The sequence below is a fragment of the Antechinus flavipes genome, chromosome 3, assembly GCF_016432865.1.
Source record: "Antechinus flavipes isolate AdamAnt ecotype Samford, QLD, Australia chromosome 3, AdamAnt_v2, whole genome shotgun sequence".
Taxonomy (NCBI): Eukaryota; Metazoa; Chordata; class Mammalia; order Dasyuromorphia; family Dasyuridae; genus Antechinus; species Antechinus flavipes.
Window position 1 is genome coordinate 198,385,775 of NC_067400.1, and position 25,276 is coordinate 198,411,050.

Consider the following 25,276-nt stretch of genomic DNA (forward strand, 5'->3'; position numbering starts at 1 on the left):
GTAGATTCCCATCAGTTGGAGAATGGCTGAATAAATTATGGTATATGAATGCTTTGGAATACTATTGTTCTGTAAGATAGGCCAGCAGGATGTTTTCAGAGAGGTTTGGAGAGACCTACATGAACTAATGCTAAGTGAAATGAGCAGAACCAGGAGATCATTATACACAGCAACAAAAGACAATACAACGATCAATTCTGATGGACATGGCTCTCTTCAACAATCCCTCTTGATTTGATTTTTTTCTTGTGCAACAAGATAACTGTATAAATATGTATACATATATTGGATTTAACATATATTTTAATATATTTAACATGTATTGGACTACCTGGAAGTTAGGGGAAGGGGATGGGTGGGAAGGGAAAATTTGGAAGAAAAGGTTTTACAAGGGTCAATGTTGAAAAATCAATTACCTATGTATATGTTTTGTAAATAAAGTTTTTAAAAAATTGAAGGAAAATGGTAAATAACTTTTACACAAGAGTACGTCTATAGCTGTATGTAAAAATATACTAAAAAAATCTTCTAATCCTAGAAGAATCCACATAAAAATATTTTTTGTTATATATTATATTATTTATATATATAAAAAAGCTAACATATTTTACTAGTTTTTACTAAATTTGTATTTATTTATATTTCAGTATATTTGAAATATTCACTGTCTTCTTTGCTTTTTTATTCAGGTGGATTGCTTATGAAGGTTCTAATTTCCTGGGAAGACAAATTTTGCTAGAGTCTAGTGAGATCTCAAATTGGTCAGCATTCAGTGGATGGAAAACAATTGGCTCTCTACGCCCCATCAAACAGGTAATAAGAAAAAAGCATTAAGAAACCAAACAGTTTTCCTTCCTAGTACTTAAAATAATGATAATTCACAATGGTCATTTACAACCTGTCTTCCTCACAATAACCTAATGAGACAATGTGAAACAGTTAAAAGACAAAGTCATAGGACTTCAATTTGATTGCTAGTTTTTATACATTATTTCCTTGTATGGCCTTTTCTGGGTCTCAATCTCACTTGTAAAATAAGGTTGAGGCAAATACCTCCATGAGTCTTCCAGCTCTAAACCTAGATCCTAATGCGGTTTTAATCCTATTAGAAGCCATTTAGCTCAGCTTAGACTTGAAGAGATTTGTAAAGTGGTTATCTAACTCTTTCTGAAGATCTCTTCTGATGGGGAATCCCACTTTGGGATAACTTTTTACTGGTAGAAATATTTCTCTTCAAAACTTTATACCCATTTCTTGCAAATCAAGCAGAACAGGTTTAATCTCTTTTCCATGTGATAACTAATGTCATTTTAACTGCTTGCTCTTATATCCCACTCCACACCCATTTCCTCCAAAGTATTTTTTTTTCCCCCCTCTAGGCTAGACATCCTTAATGCCCTCAAAATGTCAAATCGCATAATCTTTAGGCCTTTATTATGCAGATTGCTATCCTCTGGATTGTGTGGTCTGACAGAGGGTACAGAGAGGCTAGAATTTTGAGTTTTGGAGGTTGGGATACTAATACAGCTTAAAAATCAAAATAGCTTTTTTTGGCTTTTGTGTCCCACATTGATTTTTCAGCCCACTAAAAATCCTCAGATTATCACCTTGTTGAGTTTTAAAACTATTTAATGTTTTTTGGCCACAGAAGCTTTGGAAGATTTTTTTACTGATAGATAGGTTATAATCAGTGTCAGTGAAGGAAATGCTCACTAATGAAATTACAAATCTTTGAAATAACCAGGTGTTTGGAAGAAAGAGAAATTATACATAGAATGATATGCCATATTGACCACTGTTGAGGTGAAAGTGACCACTGTTGAGGTGAAAGTAATGGTGGTTTTTACAAAGAGGAAACTTAGTTCAACATTTGAAGTTTTTCACTTGTCTCTAGACACCAATGACTCAGTGTTTATGACCCATCTGTACTGGCCTACTTGCCCATTGTTCACATCTCTAGTTTCCATGTCTTTGCATGGTTGCTTCCCATACCTGACTGAAATGCTCTCCTCCTGCCTCATCTCTTCTATCTCCCAGTTTCTTTCAAAATTCAGCTTAAATGCTGTCATCTACAGGCAGCTTTTTTCAGTCTCCCCCATCTCTTTTAGCCTCCCCTTCTAAGGTTATATCTTTCAACTATTGTATAGAATCTATCTACATACCACCTATTTTATTTACATGTTCTTTGCTTTCTTTGTATCCTTGTGCTTATTTAGGGTTTAATAAATTCTTGTCATCTCCTCTGGCTGTTCTCTTTACTATTCCCATTTTCAATGTCTCTTTAACCCATTTTCTCATTCATAAAAACACGTTCACCATACTATTCTCAAGTTATTGGCCTACATTTTCCTTTCAAAACTAATCATCGGGGGCAGTTAGATGGCACAGTAGATAGAGCACCAGCCTTGAAGTCAGGAGGACCTGAGTTCAAATTTGACTTCAGAGACTGAACACTTCTAGTTGTATGACCCTGAACAAGTCACTTAACCCCAATTGCCTCAGCAAAAAAAAAAAATTCCTAATCATCATAGAGTGGAAAGAATACTGGATTTGGAATTGGCAAATGAGTTTTACATTCCAGCTCTACCACTCATTACTGGTATAACTTCCTTGGGCTCCCATGTCTTTCATCTATAAAATGAGGGGACTGAAATGTTAGTTTACTTACCAGGTTGAAAACTTTGTATTTCATCTGCGAGGCAATAAGGAACCATTGAAATTTGAGTTCTAGGCTATTGCTTTGGTAGCTTTGTGAAGGATGTATTAGAGTGGAGACTGGAAGGAGTCCATTTGGGAACCTATTTCAGTAGACCAGACCAAAGAGAGACTAACTAGTGGCCATGTAAGAAAAAACAGAATGCAAAAAAAGGAAAGATAGAATCAACAAGATTTAGCAGCTGAGTGAGGATGTGGGGATAAAGGAATCCTTCAAGGAAGAATTTAGTGCCCAAGATAGAAAAGGGAAGTTTATGGGAAAATACCATGGATTCTGTTAGGAATATAATGAATTAGAGACATCTATGAGAACATCAAGGTTGGAAACGTTCCTCTTGTTATATGAAAAAGGGATTAACGAGAAACATGAAGGCTGACAAGATCCCGAAAGAAAAATGTAAAATAAAAGTTAGCAGTGCTAACAGAGCCTGACGGGGCAGGGGAGGAGGGAAGGGGCAAAAAAGAATAATGTTGATCTAGAAAAAGAAACATAGGATCAGTGGAACTAAGGAAAAAATGTTCACAGAAGGCCCTGTTGAAGTGGAAGTGCAAAAGGAAGATGGTCAAGACCTTCCATTTACAAGATTGATTTGCCTCCTGAACTTCAACTGTATTCTCACTTAAGTACCACCAGAACTAGAAGTTTCAGGATTTCAACTACCATATATTCATTTTAGCACTGTCCTCTCTTTAGCATTTGCTCTCTTGAATATCCTTAAACCTTAAGTTGGGATATTAGGACTGAGAAGTCTAAAAAACTAAATTGTTCTTTTATTGTTGGCAACGTAGAGAGAGCTTAAGTGACCAGTGGTCCAATGAAAAGAGCAAGTAGTTTGAGGTTAGAAGACCTGGAGTCAGATCATGGCTTTGAGCAAGTCATTTATCCTTAATGGGGTTCAGTTTCTAATAGTAAAATGAAAGGCCCCTTTGTAACTCAAAATTCCAATCCAGATTTGATAGGTCTCAATTCATGCAGTGACATATGTACAAGTATATCCCTTTCCACCTTGTAAAAACAAATTCTTTAGGGACAATTAGGTGGCGCAGTGGATAGAGCAACAGCTCTGAAATTAGGAAGACCTGAGTTCAAATTTGGCCTCAGACACTGAATACTTCCTAGTTGTGTGCCCTTGGGCAAGTCATTTAACTCTAAATTAACTTAGCAAAAAAAAAAAAAAAAAGTGGGGGAATTGCTTTAGTTTCCAATTTCCCATGGAAATCAGCTAAATCCCAAAGTTAAACCCTAACCTTCCTGTAGACTTCCCCATTTGAATAAGTTTTTTCTTTTTTCTTTTAGCCTTCAGTATACATCAGAATAAAGAACCGAGCCCAAGGTGATTATCTAACAGTCACTGGAAATCTAGCTGATTTGAGGACAACATCAGTATGTATCTCTCCTTATAATGGAAAAAGTACCCAAATGTGGTACTACTGTCGAGGACTCTTTAAATCCAAGGTAAATAAATAGCTTTGTAAACTCTGATACCTTATATCCTTAGTCCTATTTCCCTTTTAAGCCAAAATTTTATTTAAATTAATGTAAAATATAGATATAGATATAGTATATATAAACAGCTAGATGGGCATAGTGGAAGAACCCTAGGCTTAAGAGTCAGAAAGACTCATCTTCCTGAGTTCAGATGTGGCCTCAGGCACTTATTGGCTGTGTGACCCTGAGTAAATCACTTAACCCTATTTGCTTCAGTTTCCTCCTCTTTAAAATGAAGTGCAGAAGGAAATGGCAAACCATTTCTGTTATCTTTGCCAAGAAAATCTCAAATGGGGATATGAAGGGCATATATATATATATATATATATATATATATGACTGAAATGATTGAACAACATAGTAAATGTAATGTTAGAACAGAATGTTAGAACAGAATGAGATATACTCCTAAGCAGCATAGTATGTACAGCCTGAAAGTAAAAAACATCCCTAGTCTTGATAAAATCAGCTTTTGACAATCTAAGCTTGCTTCTATTGAAAATAAAATGAAAGACATTGAGGAGGAAGAACTTTGTTGCCATTTAATTCACTGTCCTTCAGTTTGCTTGAAATCTGAAGGCATAAATGCAAATGATGCTGTTTCATGTAATCAGATAATTGTACAATATTTATAGCAGTTATAAGAATTCTTAATGTCTTCACAGGTTAGGGTAGGCATTTCTTTCTTAAAAGATGCTGGCAAGAACTTTGCATAGGTTAAGAGAGTCTTTGACTCTTCCTGCTTGTCCTACCATCTGCAGTTAAATATATATATAAAAAAAAAAAAAATTGGTCTATTTCAAATAATAATTCCAGGTGGCAAAAGTTGTGTTCCTGACCTCTTAAATATAAGAGATTTAAATCAGTAGATTCCCTTTCTAAAACTGATTTTTTAAAAAAATCTAATTCACGTAATGGACCATAAAATATATCTTTGGGTATTTTGTTAATTGTTTTTCCTCTCAGCATGTTTATAAACTGAAAATAGTCTCTGTGTTGCTCAGGTTATCCTCACATGCCCTCTATATTAAGTGAAATAAAAGAGTCATTTTATATAGAACTTGCCATCAGTTTTCTCTCATTTTAGGCTAATGATACATGTCTTGATGTTATTGGTGGAAAAGACATACCTGGAGCTAAAGTAGCTGTATGGAGTGAACATGGGAGGCTTAGGCAAAAGTGGAAGATGAACAAAAATGGAACCATCAGTTCTTACCTTAATGACCAGCTTGTCCTTGACATTAAAGGTATGAATTTATAGGGTCTCAAATTACACCTTGAAATTTCACATTTAGTCTTTACATCCAAATATTAATCTAGGTCAAAGCAACCCCAATATATATTTCTGAGAATGTTACTTATATGGGCACAAATTCAGAATAAATTAACTGTCTTGCATGGATGAGGGAAGAATAGTACCTTAGTAAAGAAAGAAAAATTAAGAGGACTTGTGGTCACTTAGATAGTTAAATGGGTTTTCTACTTAGGTACAACATAGTTTTTATTTCCTACATGACCTGTAATAGTTACAATGCTCTTTTATAAAACCATAGATTTAATTTTACTTTTGTTTTGAAAAAAAGAAATAGCCCTCTACTTTCTCAAATCAACTCTTCTATTACTGCCTTATAATGCCTTTTAACTACAGATGATTCCTTTTGTAAGTGCCAAGTTTCATATTTCTTATTTCTAAAAGGAGGAGACTGAACCAGATGATTTCTAAGGCCCCTCCCAGCTCTATAAACTTATTTTAAGTCTCACAACAACCCTTTGATGTGGGAACTATTATTAAATCTCATTTTGCTTTTGAGGGAAATGAGGCTGAGAGATTTTAATAACTTACCCCAGGGTCACATAGGTAGTTAAAGTGAGAAGGGTTTTGAAGCTAGATCTTCCCACATTGACAGGTCACAATGCTTATTTCCCTGATCATACCTGCCAAATTAATTAAAGACCTGGGATGAAATGATACCTCTGGCAGCATGATGATCCCAATTTCTCAACACCTTAAGCTATTCTCCAAGACAGGGATTTTCCAAATCCATGAGTTCTCCTGTGCTGATGAAATCATAAATCACATCCTATTCATAACCCCTTCCTTTTCCTTTCTCCATTCCAAATAGTTAATAGGCTTTGTTAGAGTTCCTGACATTGAAACACAATAATTTGATGAAAACATACTATTGGTTTTATCCTATCCATTACAATTAAGACCCAGCCCTCTTGTCTTTTTAAAATAGTTTCTAGATTAATTTGTATGTAATTTTGCTCCACAAACTCTTTTATCTACTTCAAAGTGCTTATGTAAATTACAATTACATCCAGAGTTTAACTACTTGTTTTTTCCCTATTTTAGGAGGAAGTTATTGTGATAAGACCCATATAATAATAAACCAGCCTCTGGAGGGGGAACCTACACAGCAATGGGACATTGAAATATTGTGAATAAAATCACCATCATCACTAAGAGGAGCTAAGGAAGGTGGAATTGTTTCCCTCATTGTCTTAAGCATGTGAAAAAGGAAGCTACTGAAGTCACAGGCCACTGGAACATAAGCAGATAATGAACTTGTTTACATGTTTCTTTCATCTGTTTATAGATATGGATTCCTAGACCACTGCCTTTTAACCATAGAGAGGCCAGGTGGAGTTAAAACACTTTTGCCAGTTTCTACATAAATCTATAGAAGCTTTCTATCACTAAGATGATAGACTTGGATTCCTGTGATATGCCCTCTTCTTTTTAAGCTCATCTTTCCTTTTTGTGATGATGTTTCTTGAGGGGGATGCTGGTCGGGGGTACAGTTTATATACTGTGCTTTACTCAATATCATTTTTTCCTAGAAAACTATCCAACACAAATATGCAAAAAGTCTTTCAAGCTTTGGCTAGCCAGGCTCAAATTTGTGTTGCTCTAAAAGTTAGTGTTCTTGAAGAGTTGTCATTCCACTTATGCTATTAATAACTACTTCAGGGTGACTACACTAAAGACTAATAGTATATGATTTTGTGTGTGTGCGCAAGTATGTGTGTATATTTCTATATCATGGGGAATTTTACAGGTCAAATTATACTTTTGTCAAAATCAGAGGTTATCTGAACAGCAGGTAAGCCCATCTTCTAAAAGTATTACCAAGTATTACCTTTTTTGATACCTGAAGCACTATATTACACAAAGCAACTGGCTCACTGGGAAGGACTAAAAGAACAAGCCTCAACTCTTCCAGGATTAAAAGCACAATTCTGTATGTGGTAATTCCTGTTGCTCACCAGCATGATGCTATTCCTTTTAAAGGATGAATTCCTTCTATTTTTAAAAAAGCACAGATGACAAGAATGAAGCCTTTTGGATATTAAAGACAATGCTATTTAAATACTATGGGAGGAAAAGCAGTATCAATCTAATTAATATTTACTGATCCCAGATGCATTACACTCAGGCTCAGTGTTCTCTTTTCTTTTTTACTTTACATACTTACAGTATTTGAGAACTCCCTCCCAAATAAGTAACAAGACAAGCCAAATTATTATTCTGTCTGCTTGAAATGGTTACAAAGCTTCAATGTTAGTTTGAAATTAAAGTTGTGTTTTCACCTAGACCATGACCATTTTTTCCCCTAAAATATAAATTGGGCAGATGTCTTGAGACTGCCTCCTGTTCCCCTTATCCATCAATCTTCTAGAAAACACTTTAAGTAAGTCGCTAAACAGGCAATCAATAAAACTAGTTAGGCAATATATAATCTTTGGTATTTCAGGTAATTATATCTTTTTACTCTCCTATTGAATAATTGAGGTATTTTTCACCTGACCTTGTATAATTTATTCTGAGCTGGATTTAAAAATGCATTGAAACGCTCCAAATTTCTTGCTAGAAAGCATATGAAAACACCTTCTCTATTTTTATATATGTTAAAAGTCTCAAATGAAATTTCAGTGATATTTTTAAAATATCAGCTTCATTGCACTTTAGAATGTAAATTAACAGTAAATAAGTTAAATTCAGACCTAGATCTGCTGATCTGAATTTTTATAGTAACCTGATCTTTCAATGTAAATACTTAAGATTAACTATTTGTTTGGTATTATTAGAACTTAGACAGGATTTTTTTTTTCCTTTTGTCGTCTTGGCTCCTTCAAGAAGCATTTGTAAAATTTTACAGTAGACCCATTGATGTGAATACATCTCATTGCTGTGCCAGTGTTATTTAATGGAATTTTATGTAACAGGAATAACTGAGGGCAAGGCTTTAAAATTTTAAATGGAAGCCTTTCTTGTGTATACATACAAGAAACCTGTATATTTTTACTGTAAAAGCTAAATTTAAAAAAAAAAAAATTCTTCTTAAATTGTTTCAAGGAATTTCTTTTTAGAACAAGTTGGGTAGTTCTTTAAAAAATTACTATATCCAAAGAACAAGGCAAGGTACCACATTTAAATTGTAAAGAAATCAGAGTTGTGCTTTTTTTTTTTTTTTTACAACACTGGATTAAATAAAATAAACTTGTCATACACAGATGTGGTTTCTTCACTTTTTAAATGCCTCTTTCTGAAAATAAAGGTGGCCTGATATCTTAGTACATATTCATGCAAATACCATTTTAGGGGAGAGATCTGGCCCCCTTGAATCTTATATTTAGCAAAGTTGGGGCAAGTGCACAGTATATATATCATTGGCTAATACCTTACACATAGCATTTTATTCCTCTTCAAAATACCTTGAAAACTTATCTTGGTTTTCAAAGTAGTTTAAAACGAACCATCTTAAATGGACCTTTTTCCTAAAACAGGATGAAGATTTGGCTGGATTTGGCAGAGACAGTAAGACACTTTTCCCTGTGGATATATAAATGGCCTAAGCAAAGATAGCAAATGATTCTTTATTAAGTAAGTGGAAAAATTGTTTTACCCTTTTATAGGAAGCAGTGACTTGGCAAAGGCACTAGATTACTTCTACTAAACATTCAGTCCAGAGTGCTAATACCAGGTTTTCTTTTTCTGCATCAGTATTTAGTTTCAGTTCCTTAACAGAAATAATTTCAGAACTCCAAAGTTGTTTCAGGGCATCCATATGGGATAAAGAAAAACGAAGTCCAAGAGCCTGAAGAAAGAGGGGAAAAAATCGCATTTAAGTCCAACATTTCCCAAACTACATTCCGTAGAACTTTGATGGTCTATGTGGAAATTTCAGTCATATAGTGAGAAATTTAGAAGATTCCTACCTATACCCAAGAGATAGTATACCTCTTCAGAGAAAAGCTCTGAATGAAAGATACTGAACCATGAAAATAGAGACAAAAAGTGAGGTACTCACACACACAAAAATAATATCAATGATAATGGCCATTAAATGATTCCCTAGGTAAAAATCATGACTTAGTAAATACAATACTGTTTACTATGCTGACTGTCAAAATTTGCCAATGACTACCATAACCAAATATAACAAAATCTCATTATTTTATAGTCTTTTCCTTCATTTATCCTCCTCTTATTTCTTCTCATCCTGTACACCTCCCAAGAATTAACCATTGTAAAGCTTCAAAAGCATTTTTGGTCTAAGGTAGAAAATTTATGTACTGATTCAATAGGAGGAAGCATTATGGTAAAAGGGAAAGAAAATAGAATCTTAAAAACATGACCTTTTTCAACCTTAGATCCTATGATAAAAATGTTTTTGCAGTAACCTACACAAAAGGCTAAAAATCCTTTTTGAATCAGTCTTGGTGTGACAACATGGAAGCAATCAGTTTGGTAACTTTTATAAGTTTAAAACATACTGATAGAACCAAAAATGGTAACTACATGGGCTCTTTAAGAATGGATACTTTGGCCTAGACCAAGAGGAGATTATTTGTTGCCACAACACAAGGTGGGGGAAGGAACTTTGTATGCTGGAGAAAAGGTGAAAGGACTATGAAGGCATAGTCCATCAGAGGTGGGTGGTGCTCTATCATCCAATATCTTGCCCCTGAAGAGGTTAGAGGAAAGCTGAGAGAAAAGAGGCCCTAGAGGTTTAATGAAGTCTGATCACTTGCAATCTTTGAGTTTGTTTCCTTCTCCACAAAATGAGAGGATTGTACTAGAAGACTTCTGAAATCCTTTCTAGCATTAAGCTTATGATTTTCTGCTAAACTGGGAGAATGGATATGATAAGCTCTTTCTAGATAGCATATACTTCTTTCAAGCTTTTCTGAAGAAAGTTTGGGAAACAATGGTGTAAAGAAAGCTTTTCTGTTACCAACCAACCAATAAAGTTACCCTCAAAGTAAAAATGACTTCAAAACATTACTACTTTTACCAGCCAAACTTACAAAAGTGTATTCATTCAGTTCAGTAGAAACAAACCTCAGCCATTTCATTGTCATTTCCATACATCATGTGTGCATTCCGCTTATTCCTCAAAGAATGATAAATGTAAACCATCTGCTCTTGAGTCTCACCCTTAAAGAGAATTTTAAAAAGTCAGTAGCTACAAAATCTGCAGGCATAAAGTGGCATTAAAAGCTTTAAAAAGTTTTGGTTGGAAACTACTCACAGATGAATTTCTTACATACTCTAAAGCTTTGCTAATTTGGAAGAAAGAGAATATTTAGTGAAAAGCCCCAAACTATAAGTAGCTATGACTTCATCACTGTAAGTATATTCCCCCATTGTAAATATATACAATACATATTTCTTCATCATGTGTGACTAATCCATAACCATCTAAAAATTCCCCAAAAGGGTGGATCTTTAGATCTCCATATTATGCGGGCAATTGAACATAGGGGTTTTTTCATTACTTATCTGTCAGAAAAATAAAAAGATACACACTTATATGTGGAAAGCTAAGTTTATTGAGAGGTCACAAGATAAAAGAGTTCAGGTAATGGAAAGAACAATTTGGCTGGAAGTGGAAGACTTCATGGTTAAAAAGGATTTTGTTATATGAATCTAAAGTATTCAGAAGTAGGGAAAACATTATCAACAAGGGGACAAATGTGAGCAAAATTATAGTAAGCCAGTTTAGTTAAAGCAAAAGGTCCACTTTTTTATGTAGAACCTTTTAGGCTTTATACATCTTGCCTTAGATGCCAGATAACCAGAGAAGGAAAAGACCTCAAATTTAATCAAAGAAAACTCCTTGTAACCTGTTAGTAGTTACCTCGTCTTCTCTTCTAGCAAGGGGAATAGCAATACCCCCTAAGGCATCCCATTCTCCTCTTAAGACATAGTTTTTTTACATAGCACTTAAGGCTATCTGTATATAACTCCTCTGATTTGTTTTCCACAGATTAGGAGGAAGGGAATACAATTTAATGACCAAATTTTTAAAAAATTCACTAATGGGTAGTGACTAGCTTGTTAAGGTATAACTCCTGGCTTGAGTGGCAAAATAGTATCTGCAGAGCATTTTCTTGTGTAATAAAAATAGAAAATAGCGGTTATATTAGTTTTATCTAGCATTGTAAATCATATAATAAAACTTAATTACTGTTCTTTCAGCAACTGTCTCGAGTTCCAAGTACCCTCTTACATAATCAATCCGATTCCCAAGGATGTTGAAAGGGCACAAATATTAAAGCTATACCACCACTCCTCACTGTGATGTTCAGTGGTACTGGTTAGGAAGTTTGAAGACAAAGAGCATTAAGAATATAGCAAGATCAAGTGTCTGTATGTGTGCAAAGGGAATAGGGAGGCACAAGAAAGTTTTTGCATACGAGTATTGTGAAAAGCTTTTTTAGAAAAAATAAGCCCAGCAGCTATAGGCAGAATGAAATGAAAAAGGAAAAGACTTAAGAAGCAGAAAGACCAGCAGAGTATTTTTATTATGAGACAAAGGTGTGTGTGTATATCTGAATATATTCATATAGATACACACATTTGCAAAGCATTATACAATTATATTTTACAGATAAGGGAACTGAGGCAAACTAGCCCAACGTCATACTGCTACTATCTGAGGTCGATTTGAACTTGGGTCTTCTGATTCCAAGTCTGACACTCTTAATTGCTAAGCTACTTAGCTGCAAATAGAGACACATTTTTGAGCCTGGGTGATTAATTCACAGTAGGAAACTATGAAGGGGCAGTCAAAATGAAGACTGGTTTTCAGGTGTATTAAATCTTAACTGCTAAGAGCTCATATGTTCTGGCTTTACTACTTAGCTGCATGTTTAAGTCATTTAACTTCTCTTAGCTTCAGTTTCTTCATCTGTAACATTAGGAGGTTGAATCAGATAACCTGCATGGTTATTCAGCTCTAAATTAATGATCCTGTGGAACACTGATTAAGATAAATATACCTGAGAGTCATATGCACCTGGATACACTGGATAGTTTACATGCTGAATCTACCTCTTACTACCAATGTGATTCAGAGTATGTCATGTATAAAATGAGGGGATTAGATTTAATTATCTTTAAATATGTTTCCATATGGTTCCAAATTGTATCACCATTAAGACTGATAGTGGGAACCTAACAGAAAATTGTGCCTAGTACAGGACTATTTAATTTCCTAAAAATATGAATGTGACGCTTATTGTGATGGTTTACAATTAAGGGTCCTTAAGTTTTATAATTTTAAAAAATGAGTGGGGGTGGGGTGGGAAGAGGAGGCAAGGTATAATGTAGACAATGATGGTCCCATGATACTCACAGATGTATCCTTGTCTGTCTCCACAGTCATAACAATATAGTCTTTAAATCGAAGTTTTACTTTGCTATTTAATTTTGGGAACTTTCCATCTATAATAAAACCCCATAAAAAAAAAAAAATTACTCAGAAACAAAACTGTTCAGATTCGATCTACTTACGAATACAGCTGATAAAAGATACCAGTAAAACAAATGGCCAAGTATTATTTCCAATTTGCTTTGTTTCAGCAGTCCTCAAATAGCCTTGTTTTCCTATTCTAATTCAAGTAAGTCAGCTACTAAGATACTGTTTCCCTAAACTAGACATCCCACTATACAAGATGCTATGATGCTGTGAAAGGAAGGAGGATTAAACAATTACTGCGTAAATGAGTGGTTCTTAACCATTATTGTCATGGATCCCTTTGGCAGACAGGTAAAGTCAATGATGTTTTTAAATGCATGAAATATACCAATTACAATGAAATAATAGTGATAAAAGCATTAAAAAACAAAATCAGATTTACATTTGCCAAATTTCTGGACCAATAAGAATATGTTGTTAATTCATAAGTAATTTACTATATAGTACCACGTAAAATAGTAGGTACCATGAGGATCTTGTAAGTTGAAAGAATAAATATACCAAAGTCTTGTGAAAGCAAAAATATACAGGCTCAGAGAACAGGTCAAAAAAATTTTCAAAAAACAAATAAAAAACAAACCCCCAAATTCCAAAAATAAAGCCATCCCACAGCAAGATAACAAAATAAAAACCCCATATCCTTTGAAAAATCTTGTGCTTTTCAGTAAGTTTATGATAGCTTAATGACTAAATTAAGTATTTCAAACATAGCTTTGAAATACTTTCTTCTAGAATTAAGAATGCAACTTATGCAGATCTACTCCTTCCTGTGACTTTTACCTAAATATTCCCATCAATCCTTCATGAGATTCTTAGGGGATAAAAGGGAGAAGTTCATCCAATATATTGATGTAATAGAAATCTTCATTTATCACATTATTGTTGGTAATAAACTATAAGCTATTCCTATTACACAACTTTCGATTTACTGTTAAGATCGTGCTTAAAATACCACCTGATAACAATTGAAGATATTCTGGAATAACAGTTATCAAAGTTTTTTCCTAAAATTCTACCAGGAAAAAATAACAAATTACACTAATAATCTATCCAGATCCATAGTGACTCTATGCAAAGGTCTAAATAGGACCATACAAGTTTCAACAAAGCACTGAGACAATCTAACCAAGTCAGGTACAAGTATAAACAGTAAATTTCACCTGGGATGGAGAGACTGGAACCATCCCCCAAATAGTATGGTGGCAATCTGCTCCTAATGAAATCCTTCTTCATTTCAGATGATCTCAGGTCTCTGGTACCCTCCAACTGGTCTGCAAGCAGCCTTAGGAAGCCACTTAATCTCTCTGTTGCAACAGCTGTGTTGTCCACCTGCTAGAAAAACAAAAGCAAAAAACAAAAACAACAAAAAACCTGGTGTCATAAATCCAAACAGAATTTCTTACCAAAGTTCCAGTTCATTAACTAAGAGCAAAACTCCTGTCTACTCTGTTGTTGATGTTCACTCATTTCAGTCATGTTTGTCTTTCCCTGACCCCATTTGGAGTTTTTTTGGCAAATATACTGGGAGTGATTTGACATTTCTTCAGCTCATTTTATAGATGAGGAAATTGAAGCAAACAGCATTAAGTGACTTGTGCAGAGTCACACAGCCAGTGTCTGGGGTCAGATTTGAATCATGAAGATGAATCTTCCTGACTCCAGGCTTGTTCTATCCACTTCCTCACCATGACTATAGATAAGGAAGGTGCTTTTTTTTTTTTCCCAATTACATGTAAAACATTTTTAACATTTTTAAATTTTGAGTTCTAAATTCTTTACTTCCCCTTTCTATCTACTGGAGAAGTCAAGGATTTAGATTATGAATCTACAGTGGTCCACCAAAGTTTCTAAGTAGGTCATCAAAATTATAGCTCTTTGTCATAACCACTATATTCCTAGGTGATTCACATAAGTCATAAATATCAAAGTTCTCCCTGGTCACAAGGATAAGAAGAGGCCTACTTCATTCTGGAGATGGCTTGTGGGAAAGTATTTGAGGTACTCCAGAACTGTCCCAATTTTGATGCAAGCTTGGAAATTCTGATGCTGAGTCTGCAATTTTCTTCCCTTTCTCTACCCCACTGAGATTGTTTACCATAAGTAGTTGCCGTGGTATACCAGTTCGAAATTTTATTTCTTTCTTTGCAGTATCAAAGAGAAGCCCAGGAATCACATCCAGAAGAAAGTCTCCCCATGAACTGGAGCACATAAAGAAAAAAAAGTTAATATACATATGCATACACAAATGCACAAAGATTCCCCTCTTTGAGATAGTTCACAGAATGTGCTTTGAGCAGTTCCAAAGGGTGTGGTCTGAAGTATGGAAAAGTGAAGTTATAGTTTTACATTTGTGTGCATGGATATGTGCATGGGTGAGTGTATATATGTGTATATGTGTATGTGTGTGCACTAATGTCCTATCAAAAAGGACCTGCCAACAGAACCTAGTCAATGGCAATTCTATATGGAAAGGTATCCAAAGACCAACCATATGGAGGGGCTCATCACTATACTGATTTGATGGTTATTTTTACTATAACCATGCTTTTAAAAAACAAAACAAATTTTTAGTGTAGAAATGTGTGTGCATGTGTGTACATATGTGCATGTATGTAAGATTTTAATAAGGATTAAATTTTATTATATACACTTATATACATTATAATAGCCTATAGATGAAAATATCCTACAAACCATGTTTTTTCTCAGCCAAGAAAACTTGAATCCTCATAACTATTTCCCACAATTCCTGATCCCCGAGTTCAGTGAAGGAAGCTGAAAAGTACTGATGCATTTTCATAAGCCTCCTTATGCTACTATTGGAAAATCATAACCTTGCATAAAACAGGAAATTTATGAGAACAAAGAAAAATAAGCCTCAAAACATTTTTAACTACTTCCTAGGAAATAGCAGAATCCAGCATATGTTCCCAATTGCATTTTAAGATGCTGATTGCATAGAATTCAAGGAAAAAAAAGTAGTGCTAAAGTGGCACAAACTAATACTTTTAAAACACTATGTGTGTAAACCATTAAAAATTGTCTTTGATTAGAAGTTTAAAAAGACAAGATATCTTAGCTTAAATTTTCTGTTTAACTGTCTTATTTTACAACACTTGAATAAGAAATTCTTGGCAAACTAATCTAAACCAAAATTCTCAGCAATTGTATACATTATTTTGTCTGTTCTTTTATCTAATTTCCCTGTTTTGGGATAATTCACAGATAAGGGGCACAATCTTAAGATTTGATCTAGAATTAGAAAAAGAAGCAAAAGTCAAATGAGCACATTTGAAAAGGTAAAAGCTACTGGGATGAATAAACCCTGTTATCTGTAGGTCTATTATCCATGCTTCCTCTACCCCAATTAGCATGGAAAATTCAGAATTCCTGTGTAATCAGCCAGTACTCTGGCAGCAAGAAAGCATAAGAAGAAAATCAAAGCTTCAGCTACCAGCTCTGTCACTCTGGGTAAGTCAGTCACTTGACTTGATTCAGCTTCCTCTTCTGTTAAACAAGAATGTTTAGTCTTTTCAGTTAGTGTCTAATCCTTCATGACTCTGGGCTATATGATGCCAGTATGGTCCATGGAATATTCTTGGCAAGGGTACTAGAGTGATTTACCATTTTTACACTGCTAGAGTCTGAAGTTGGATTTGAACTCTGGTCTTCCTGACTCTAAATCCTAGTGCTCTATCCATTGAAGCATCCACTTGCCCATGGGAATACTACTGCAATTATAGTGAAGATAAAATGAAAGGAGTATATGTGAAGTACTTTGAAATTATTTAAACATATAATTAAGTAGAGTCAATATTTTTTAATAGTTTTCCTGTGTCACTAGTAGACTTCAAACTACTTACTACTGAGCCAACACAAAAATATACAACACAATTTCCTCTCACCTTTAGACTCAGCCAAGCAAAATTAACATTTGTGTTTCATTTCTAGAAAAGCCCACAGAAAAAAGTTTTCTCAGGAATAGGCAATAGGACTAGCCCCAGGATAAGAGCAGAAACTTCCTTTTGCCTCAAATTTCTAGCGCTTAGTGCAGTACCTGTCACAGAACAAGTGTTAACAGATTTATTAAAGCAAGAAGCTTCCACATTAAGGAAGCTCCATCTACCACAATAATCTGCCAGGCTCTTTTTGACATTTCATTTTAGCTGCCTCAAACCCCCTTGCTCAGGGGGTCACACACACCATCACTTCATCTTCCTCCAAATATCCACTCATTCCTAGCACCTTTTCTGAACCCTTCCACCTTTCACCCAACTCCACATTTCTTAATTATTTTTCAACAACAGATCTATTTAGCTGCACAAAATATCTTTGCCTTCAGGAAACCCTTAAATTTCTTTAAACTTTTGAGCTAAAAAGATTTTGAAGAACCAGGAGCAAATGCCATTAGGTACCTAGATTTACAAGATCAGTAATTTTCTTAACTTCATAGCTCTCCCCTCTTTGATAGTCTGATGAGATCTACGGACCTAACAAATTTTTTTTAAATGCATAAAATATGAAATATAAAATTATGAAGGAATTCAATGATAATGAAATAGTTATCAGTTTGTTTTTTTTTTTAAGTTCATGGGCCCCATGTTAAAAACTTATTTTTTCTAAGTTGTAGTTTTGAAAGCATATTTTGAAAACAATTCCAACACAGCTAAAAGCTCATGACTGCTTTTTCTAGCTTTTCCCACAAATAAGAAAAATGAAAACCTTGAAGCAATTCTGAAACATAAATGATATCACCATTGGTCCAGGGACATAAATTTTGTTTTCAAATATAATGCAGAGTTTGGCACTTGCCCATTTAAGCTCTTCTTATAATCACACAGATTCAAAACACTTCTGTGAGAAAGTTCAGTTACTCCTACTCTTATTATCTGACCTATCATTATTTCACATGGAAAAACCACACTTAAAATAATTTACCCGAGGACATGAGAATTAGCAACCAGAATCCTACTGAAAAGCCTTGCCTCCCTATGTAAGACACCAGGTTTTTGTTACCTCTTATCCTTTTCTTGGAGGTGACTACTATGTCAATGGATCCTTCAAACTGGGAGACAGGGAGAAGAGGAAAAATATTTACTTGTTCTGGTAGGTGCTGATGGTCACATGAGTAGAATGGGCTAGCCCAGGAGGAGTGTCAGCTTGATGGATGGTCCCTCGGGGGAAGTATAACAGATCCCCTGGCTAAAATATGGGGGGAAAAAAGGTATTATAATTGATTGTGAACTCTTCTTATCCCTGCTCATGTTTTTAGACAGGGATCAGTTTCAGCTCTTGGATACTATTAAACAATTTGTGTAATAATTTAAAGTTTCAATTTATAAAGCAGTGGTGTCCCCAAATCATCCAATTTGGGTGATTTCACTTCTAAGTTCCCATTTACCAATTTGTATTCTCTAATTCTTGGAGAATAAAGAAGTACCACCTGGGTTAAAAAAAAAATGTCAGGATAGGGGAGGTATGGCTGGATGACAGTTCAAAAAAAAAAAAAAAAAGAATTTGTTGAATTCAAAATTTTGAGAGTCACCATTGTGATACAGCAGTAATCTTAGGCTGTACTAAGAGGCAGAACCTGTAGCACACCGATATATTTCAAGGGTTCTGAGAATTTGGACAGAAAAAAAGTACTTTGTTTTCCTTTGTAATTCTATGTATTTCATTTTATGCTACAGGCAGCCAAAATAGAAAAAAAAAAAAAAAAAGTGACACTCCTACTCCTGCTTGAGTCACTTTGGTCAGATCAAGTCAGAAGTAACATGGTCAGTACTGCACACACTATGTTAGAAAAAAGGCTGATAAGCTAAAAGACCATGAAAGAAAGAGAGCCACAATTCCAAAGTACCAAGAAAGCCATGTCATACTTAGGAGTGTTTGTTTAAAGTGTTGAATGGCTAATAACAGTTGTCTTCAGGGATTGGCATTGTTCTCTTTGGTCACAGAGGCAGAAGTAGGAAAAAGGAGGGAAATTGCAGAGTGCCAGAGCCTAACTTAGCTTTCTACACACACACACACACACACACACACACTTTAAAGAGAAACTCCCCACACATCTGAATCTGAAATTGAGGCTCTACCTAAGTCATCAACTCCATTCCTATGGTTCAGGGTTCTGCCTACTCTTTGATTCTCCCTTCCCATGTGATTCTGAAATGTACTTTTCCCTCAAATTACAATGGTGACCTTTTATATAATAACCTCTCAAAAAAAGGGGCATTTTATAATAGAAGTCTATTCTTCCCTTAATAAAATTTTGTTCATTTTGTTGTTGCTTAGTTTTCAGTTGAGTCCAAGTGTTTGTGAACTCTTTGGAGGTTTTCTTGGCAGAGATAATAGACTGGATTGCCCTTTCTTCTCTAGCTCATTTTACAGATGACGAAATCAAAGCAAATAGGATTAAGTGACATGCCCAGGCTGTTCATTCACTTATTATTAAATGTATTAATTCAGTTACCTTAAGCAGAAAATTACTCCCATGAAGGTATTTATAATATGGAATGTGTACACTGCCTTGTTTCCAGTAATTAGCAGTGAGTCTTACTCAGGGTGGGTCTGGAGATAGGGAGATAGCTGGCATCCCACCACTTCCAAGAACATAAATACCTTACAGCAAGGCATTTTTAAACTCTATTCTATGAAACTTTGGGTTCCATAGGACTTTTGTCTCTCCTTTGAAGACAATTGTGAATACTAGAAGATATGTTTACCTGCTCTGTCTCCAGCCCCATTACATCAATGAATCAGGAGCTAGAAGTCCAAGGAATGAAAAATAATATAGGTGAAACTCACAAAGTCAGTAACTAAAAACTGGCCTTCTGTCACAGAATTTTAAGCTTAAAGGATATTGGTATTTAGTTATAGTGGCTTAGGAAACAATCACCTGAATATGTTCAACTAAATTCATAAAAAGCTTTTTAAAAGGCTATTAAAAAATGAAGGTCCATTATGAAAAAAAAAAAAGTCATCTAATTGAGGGCAAGAAAAGTTTTAAGTTTGGAGAGGAAGATACAAGCCACTATAATTACTGTTACTAATAATGAAATGCACAATCTGGAGAGTGTTTTGTTAATCACAGAGACTCACTGGAGAAGTTCAAATCAAATATTATCTTTCTGTTAGGAAATTGAATGGATCCTTTTAAGAAGTAAACAATAGTAATTATAATAACAATATTAGCTATCATTTATACAGTGCTTTTAATTTTAAAAAGTGCTCTACACATATCACTATACTTGATATTCACACTAGCCCAGGGAGGTTGGTGCTATTATATCCATATTGAAGAAACTGCAATGCACAGGGTAACAATACCTCACTGCCCCTAGCATCAAGGAATTCACAAGTGTTTTCCAAACAAAAATTATTCTTCTAATGAAGACACTATGGGAATGTATATTCTTTGCAGCCTCAGAGGGAACACAGGGTCAGGCTGACATTTCAGAACATACCCGGAAGCTCCCTAAAAAGGCTCTGCCTGAACATGCACTTGTTGGTTGCCCAAAGGGAAAAATTAAACCTATTCACACTGTACTAGTTTAGTCAGAAAACAAGATGTGGGTGTCACCACCTGTAAGGGCACATTTATTTTTAAAGTTAAGAGTCTCTGTGAGTCTTAGTATGAGTGTTATAAAGCTCAGGCTAAATGTGGAGATGAATCTTCAGAAAAACAACTCAACGGTAATAAGAATACACCATTAGAGGCAGATAGGCAACGCTGAAGTCAGGAGGATCTGAGTTCGTATCTTGTCTCAGACACTTAACACTTCATAGCTGTGCGACCCTGGGCAAGTCACTTAATCCCAATTGCCTCAGCAAAAAAAATAAAAATAAAAATACACCACTGCCAAGTGTGCAAAATTACACTACTCTATAGGAATGTCTGTTCGATAGAAGACAGGGTAAAACAGTCAATTTTTTATTTGGGTATTTCAGTCATATCTAACTCCTTATCACCCAATTTGGGGTTTTCTTGGCAAAGATACTGGAAACAGGCAAACTTGCCCTTATGACGGATGGCAAAGACTGAGAGTTCCAGTTTTTCACAGGATGGAGTAAAGGCAGTCTTAAGTCACTACATAAGCTATTACACTTTCATCCTAAACCTGTAGTCAGTATTCAACAACTATGATACACATGGGGCAGCTAGTTTGTGCCATAATGTACAGACAAGTCGCTTAACCCTGTTTGCCTCCATTTCCTTATGTGTAAGATGAGCTGGAGGAGGAAATGAAAAACCAAGAAAACCCCAAAATGGAGTCAGGAAGATTGACCACAACTGAAAGGACTTAACAACATACTCCAAACTAGCTAAAAGAAAAGTGACTCTCTGGTCAAGTACCTTTAATGTGAACTCATGTGTTGGTGCCCCAATTTTGTCCTCTGGCTCCACGTTGTACTCTCGAGCAAGTGGCACGGTGGGTTGGTATAAGCGCCAGTGTTTCTTTCCTTCCAATTGCAAGATAAACACCTGTAAAGAGGCACAAAGTTCATTCTCTTAAAAAAAAAATTTTTTTAATCATCTGACAAAGTTGATCAATTGCTATAAAATCATAAATCCTGAATTCTTGATAAGTCTATTCTCCAAAGTAAATTCTTCAGCACTAAAGAGACAGTAAAATGCTTGAGAACACAAAATCTAAAACACAGATCTGATTTACTTAGGAATAAATATTTGCGTAGGAGATAGCAAGAAGACATGCAAGGAGCTCCTCCCATTCACTTTTCCCCTCCTAGAAAATTCACCAGACTGAATCCTGATGGAGAAAGCTAAGAAAAAATCAATGAGTCACTCTTCCAGCCCTTAGAGGTCTGCTGACATTGGGGATAAAAGATATCAGCACCTAGGGACAGACTGAACCACGATGTGAAGAGGTTCTAACTTTGTTTCAGAGTAGTCTGAGACTCATGAGTCTGAGACTCATACCAGCATCTAATGAAGGGAACTGATGCAAACTGGCAGCTTTGTTGTTCATTACCAAAGGTCTAGATCACAAAACCAGGGCAGGAATCACAGACCAAAGTGGAGCTTACAGTCTCTAACTCTGAACCAACAGGAACTTTCCAGGGGGTGCCAATGGTCATTTGAGTCTGAGGAACAGTAATAAATTGATTTATTACTGTTCCTCAGACTCAAATCCAGAGCAGAAAATTACAAGTCTCAGACCAGGGGGTAGCAATCACACCATTCTGGGAACATTAAAGCTTGCAGACTTCAAGCCTGAGCTGTCCTTGAAATTCTAAAACACCACAAGGTTTAATACCCTAAAAAAAGCAACAGAACCAGCCCAGACCTTCTACTCAAAAGTGTAGAGAGCTTCAATGTCAAGCTATAAAAAGAATGAGAAAAAAAAAAAGAATTCCACTATAAATGCTATTATCATAACAGAAATGCTTATGATACTAAACAGGAGAAAATGACAGCGATGCTTCAAAAAAACAAAAACAAAAATCATAACTTAGATGAAAGAAAAATTCAACTAGAATTCCTAGAGATGAAGCAAAAATTAAAAAAAAAAAAAGTTTAAAATGTTTTTGTCAATGCAATAAAAGTAACAGGGGAAAAAATTTCAAAAAGAAATGAGAGTTACAGAAGAAAGAGTTGAAATGGGAACTATAAGCTTGGTACAAGAGATATAAAACCTTGCCTAAGCAACAAATTTTCTAAAAATGAAAATGGATCAAATAAAAACCAATGACTCCATGAGACCAATACACACACACACACACATACACACACACATACACACACATATACATATATACACACACAAAATCTAAAGACTGAAAAAAAATAGAAGAAAATAATATCTCCTAGCAAAAACTAAACTGATGGGGGAAAAAAAAGGTCAAAGAGAAAAATTTAAGAATCATTTATTTGAATGCCATGACTCCCAACATTATATTTCAATTAGTTTTACAAGAAAACTGCCCAGATCTCAATGACCTCACATCATCTAGATGCCTTCTGCCACTGTCTTTATCCATCTCACATAATAATGATAGTATTTCTTGCCAAAGCAGACCCTTCTGTACCCACAAATGTTCCTTTTTTGTTTTGTTTCCTGCAGCAGATTACCACCTCTGACATTCCCATTCTCTCACTTACCTTTAACTCCCCCTATGACACCTGATTTCCTCCTTCTATCCTACCATCATTCTTTCATTGTCTACTGGTGACTTCCCTACTTCCTACAAACACTGCTATCCCTGGTACTGTCCATGTCTCTCCTGTCTTTTATGACCAAATTTCTTGCATCTACCTATGATAAGTGCTTCTACTTCTCTCAATCTCCTCTTAACTCTCTACAATTTGGCTTCTGGCCTTATATATTTCCCCAAAACTACTCTCTTCAAAGTTAACAACAATCTCTCAATTGCTAAACCCAAAGGAAGAGATGGAAGCAATTAATCTCTAATGCTGCTACTGTTGTTTGGAAATGATCTTTAAAAAAAAAAAAACATTTCAATAAATATTTATTGAATGACTACTGTATCCAAGGTTCTGGAATATACAAAGAAGAATAAACTATGATATTTCTTCCTCAAGGTATTTAAAAACTACACATACAGCTTTGTGGATCCATGGAGCTATATGAGCAACCAGAACGGATTCTTGTGTGTGTGTGTGTTTTGCTACCTTCTCTGAAGCTGAAGACATTAATAGCCAAATTATTATAGTAATTAGGTTTGAAACTAAGAAAAAATACATTTAAAGATTAATTGTCAGGAATTATTTTACAAATCGTATTATTTTCAAATCTACTGTGGGAAATGTACATAAATACTTACATACATATGCAGAGATACATAGGTAGATTTTATATATATAATATACACACACACCATATACATATATAATTATAGTTATAGCTCTATATAGGGATATAAACATAATCATAGGGACATAGTTAAACATGTATAATTATGTAGATATAAAAGTATCTCAACTGTCAGCAGCTTACGGTTCATTTTCAAGGAATTTAAAGGAATTAGCAAGTACTGAAATTACTCTTACCTCAATATCATCATAATGAGGAGGCAAGCCCTGGGACTCTGAGGGAGTTATATACACATTAGATCCAACCAGAGATCCAAAAAAACATTCCAACTTCTCCTGGATTTTCCATAACTCATCCTTTAAAAAAAAAAAAAGAAAGAAAGAAAGGAAACTAAGGGAAAAAAAAGAAATAGACAATTCCATAGCCCCATTTTTCGCTTCCCATCCCCCAAATCATTTGAATCTGGTAAGACTTAAGTACCATAGGATAAGAAGCAAGTTTACATTGAAAAGAAAAAGGGAGAGAAAATGAATCAATAAGTATTATGGTATCTACTATGTGCCAGTGCTGAGGTCAGGGGTAGGATTTGAAGCCAGATCTTCTGACTCCAGAACTTAAGTTCTTTCCATAAGAATCAGAGAAAAATAAACAAAACCTACCCACAAATTCTAAGTAATTTGGTTGACTTTGAGATCAGGAAGACCTGAGTTCAAACTCTGTTTTAGATACTTACTGTGTGACTGGCCCATGTGCCTCTTTCAGCTTCAGTTTCTTTATCTTTAAACTGAAGATAATAAATAATATCCACAATACACTGTTATTGTCAAGACTATCTGAGATAACATATGTAAAATACCATAAAAATTTTGGCTACTACTACAAAAACAAAAAATCAAAAAACAGAAACAAAAACATTTTAAGAAAAATCTTATCTGGGCTATTTTTAGAAATCTCTAGGTATCTCTGGCGCATTTATACGCATACACACACACACACAAATACACATGTAATGGAAAGAAGTAGACATTGGATTTGCTTCTCACCCTAAGATGGCAGAATTAGGAGCAAAGAGTTACAGTTGCAAAGAGACAAATTTAGGTCTGATTTAAGGAAACTGTTGTGTCAATCAAAATTATCCAAAAAGTGAAAAGCTAATCTTTGGGAATAGTTCCCAAAGAGTTTAATTTAAACCCAGAGAGGAGGTTTTCTTGACAAAGATACTAGATGATTTGCCATTTCCTTCTCTAGCTCATTTTACAAATGAGGAAACAGACAAAAGGGGTCACAGTGATTAGAAAGTATCTGAGGGCACATTTGAATTCAGGTCTCTCTATCCATTGTTAACAACTATCTTCCTGTAAAGAAGTTTAGTACTTCTCTTTCTGCAAACCTGAGATATGTTATTTTTCTATGATCAGACTTGTGACTTCACTGCTTTAAGAAGAAACTACTAGAAAAGAACTCTCTAAAATGAAGTCCCACATCTGACCTCCAAGTTATGGCCTTAG

General features: G+C 35.0%; 2 protein-coding genes across 5 annotated transcripts in view; one reads left to right on the forward strand and one right to left on the reverse strand.

Annotated features, from left to right (window-relative positions):
- CRYBG3 (crystallin beta-gamma domain containing 3) overlaps window positions 1–8,721 on the forward strand; it is a 119,616-nt gene extending 110,895 nt beyond the window's left edge. The window contains exons 19-22 of the mRNA XM_051984386.1: window positions 690–813; window positions 4,013–4,171; window positions 5,292–5,451; window positions 6,561–8,721. Of these exons, the coding sequence (XP_051840346.1) occupies window positions 690–813; window positions 4,013–4,171; window positions 5,292–5,451; window positions 6,561–6,649 (532 nt within the window). The 3' untranslated portion in view covers window positions 6,650–8,721. The remainder of the gene's footprint in view (window positions 1–689; window positions 814–4,012; window positions 4,172–5,291; window positions 5,452–6,560) is intronic.
- Window positions 8,722–9,071: 350 nt separating this feature from the next.
- RIOX2 (ribosomal oxygenase 2) overlaps window positions 9,072–25,276 on the reverse strand; it is a 29,650-nt gene continuing 13,445 nt past the window's right edge. The window contains exons 3-10 of one of the 4 annotated variants that reach the window (XM_051984389.1): window positions 24,005–24,124; window positions 21,329–21,457; window positions 18,074–18,177; window positions 15,071–15,173; window positions 14,136–14,304; window positions 12,853–12,941; window positions 10,554–10,649; window positions 9,072–9,306 (exon numbers count right to left, since the gene is read on the reverse strand). In XM_051984389.1, the coding sequence (XP_051840349.1) occupies window positions 9,148–9,306; window positions 10,554–10,649; window positions 12,853–12,941; window positions 14,136–14,304; window positions 15,071–15,173; window positions 18,074–18,177; window positions 21,329–21,457; window positions 24,005–24,124 (969 nt within the window). In that variant the 3' untranslated portion in view covers window positions 9,072–9,147. Of the gene's footprint in view, window positions 9,307–10,519; window positions 10,650–12,852; window positions 12,942–14,135; window positions 14,308–15,070; window positions 15,174–18,073; window positions 18,178–21,328; window positions 21,458–24,004; window positions 24,125–25,276 lie in introns of all 4 variants that reach the window. The other 3 variants (XM_051984388.1, XM_051984390.1, XM_051984391.1) reach the window with 3 other exon arrangements.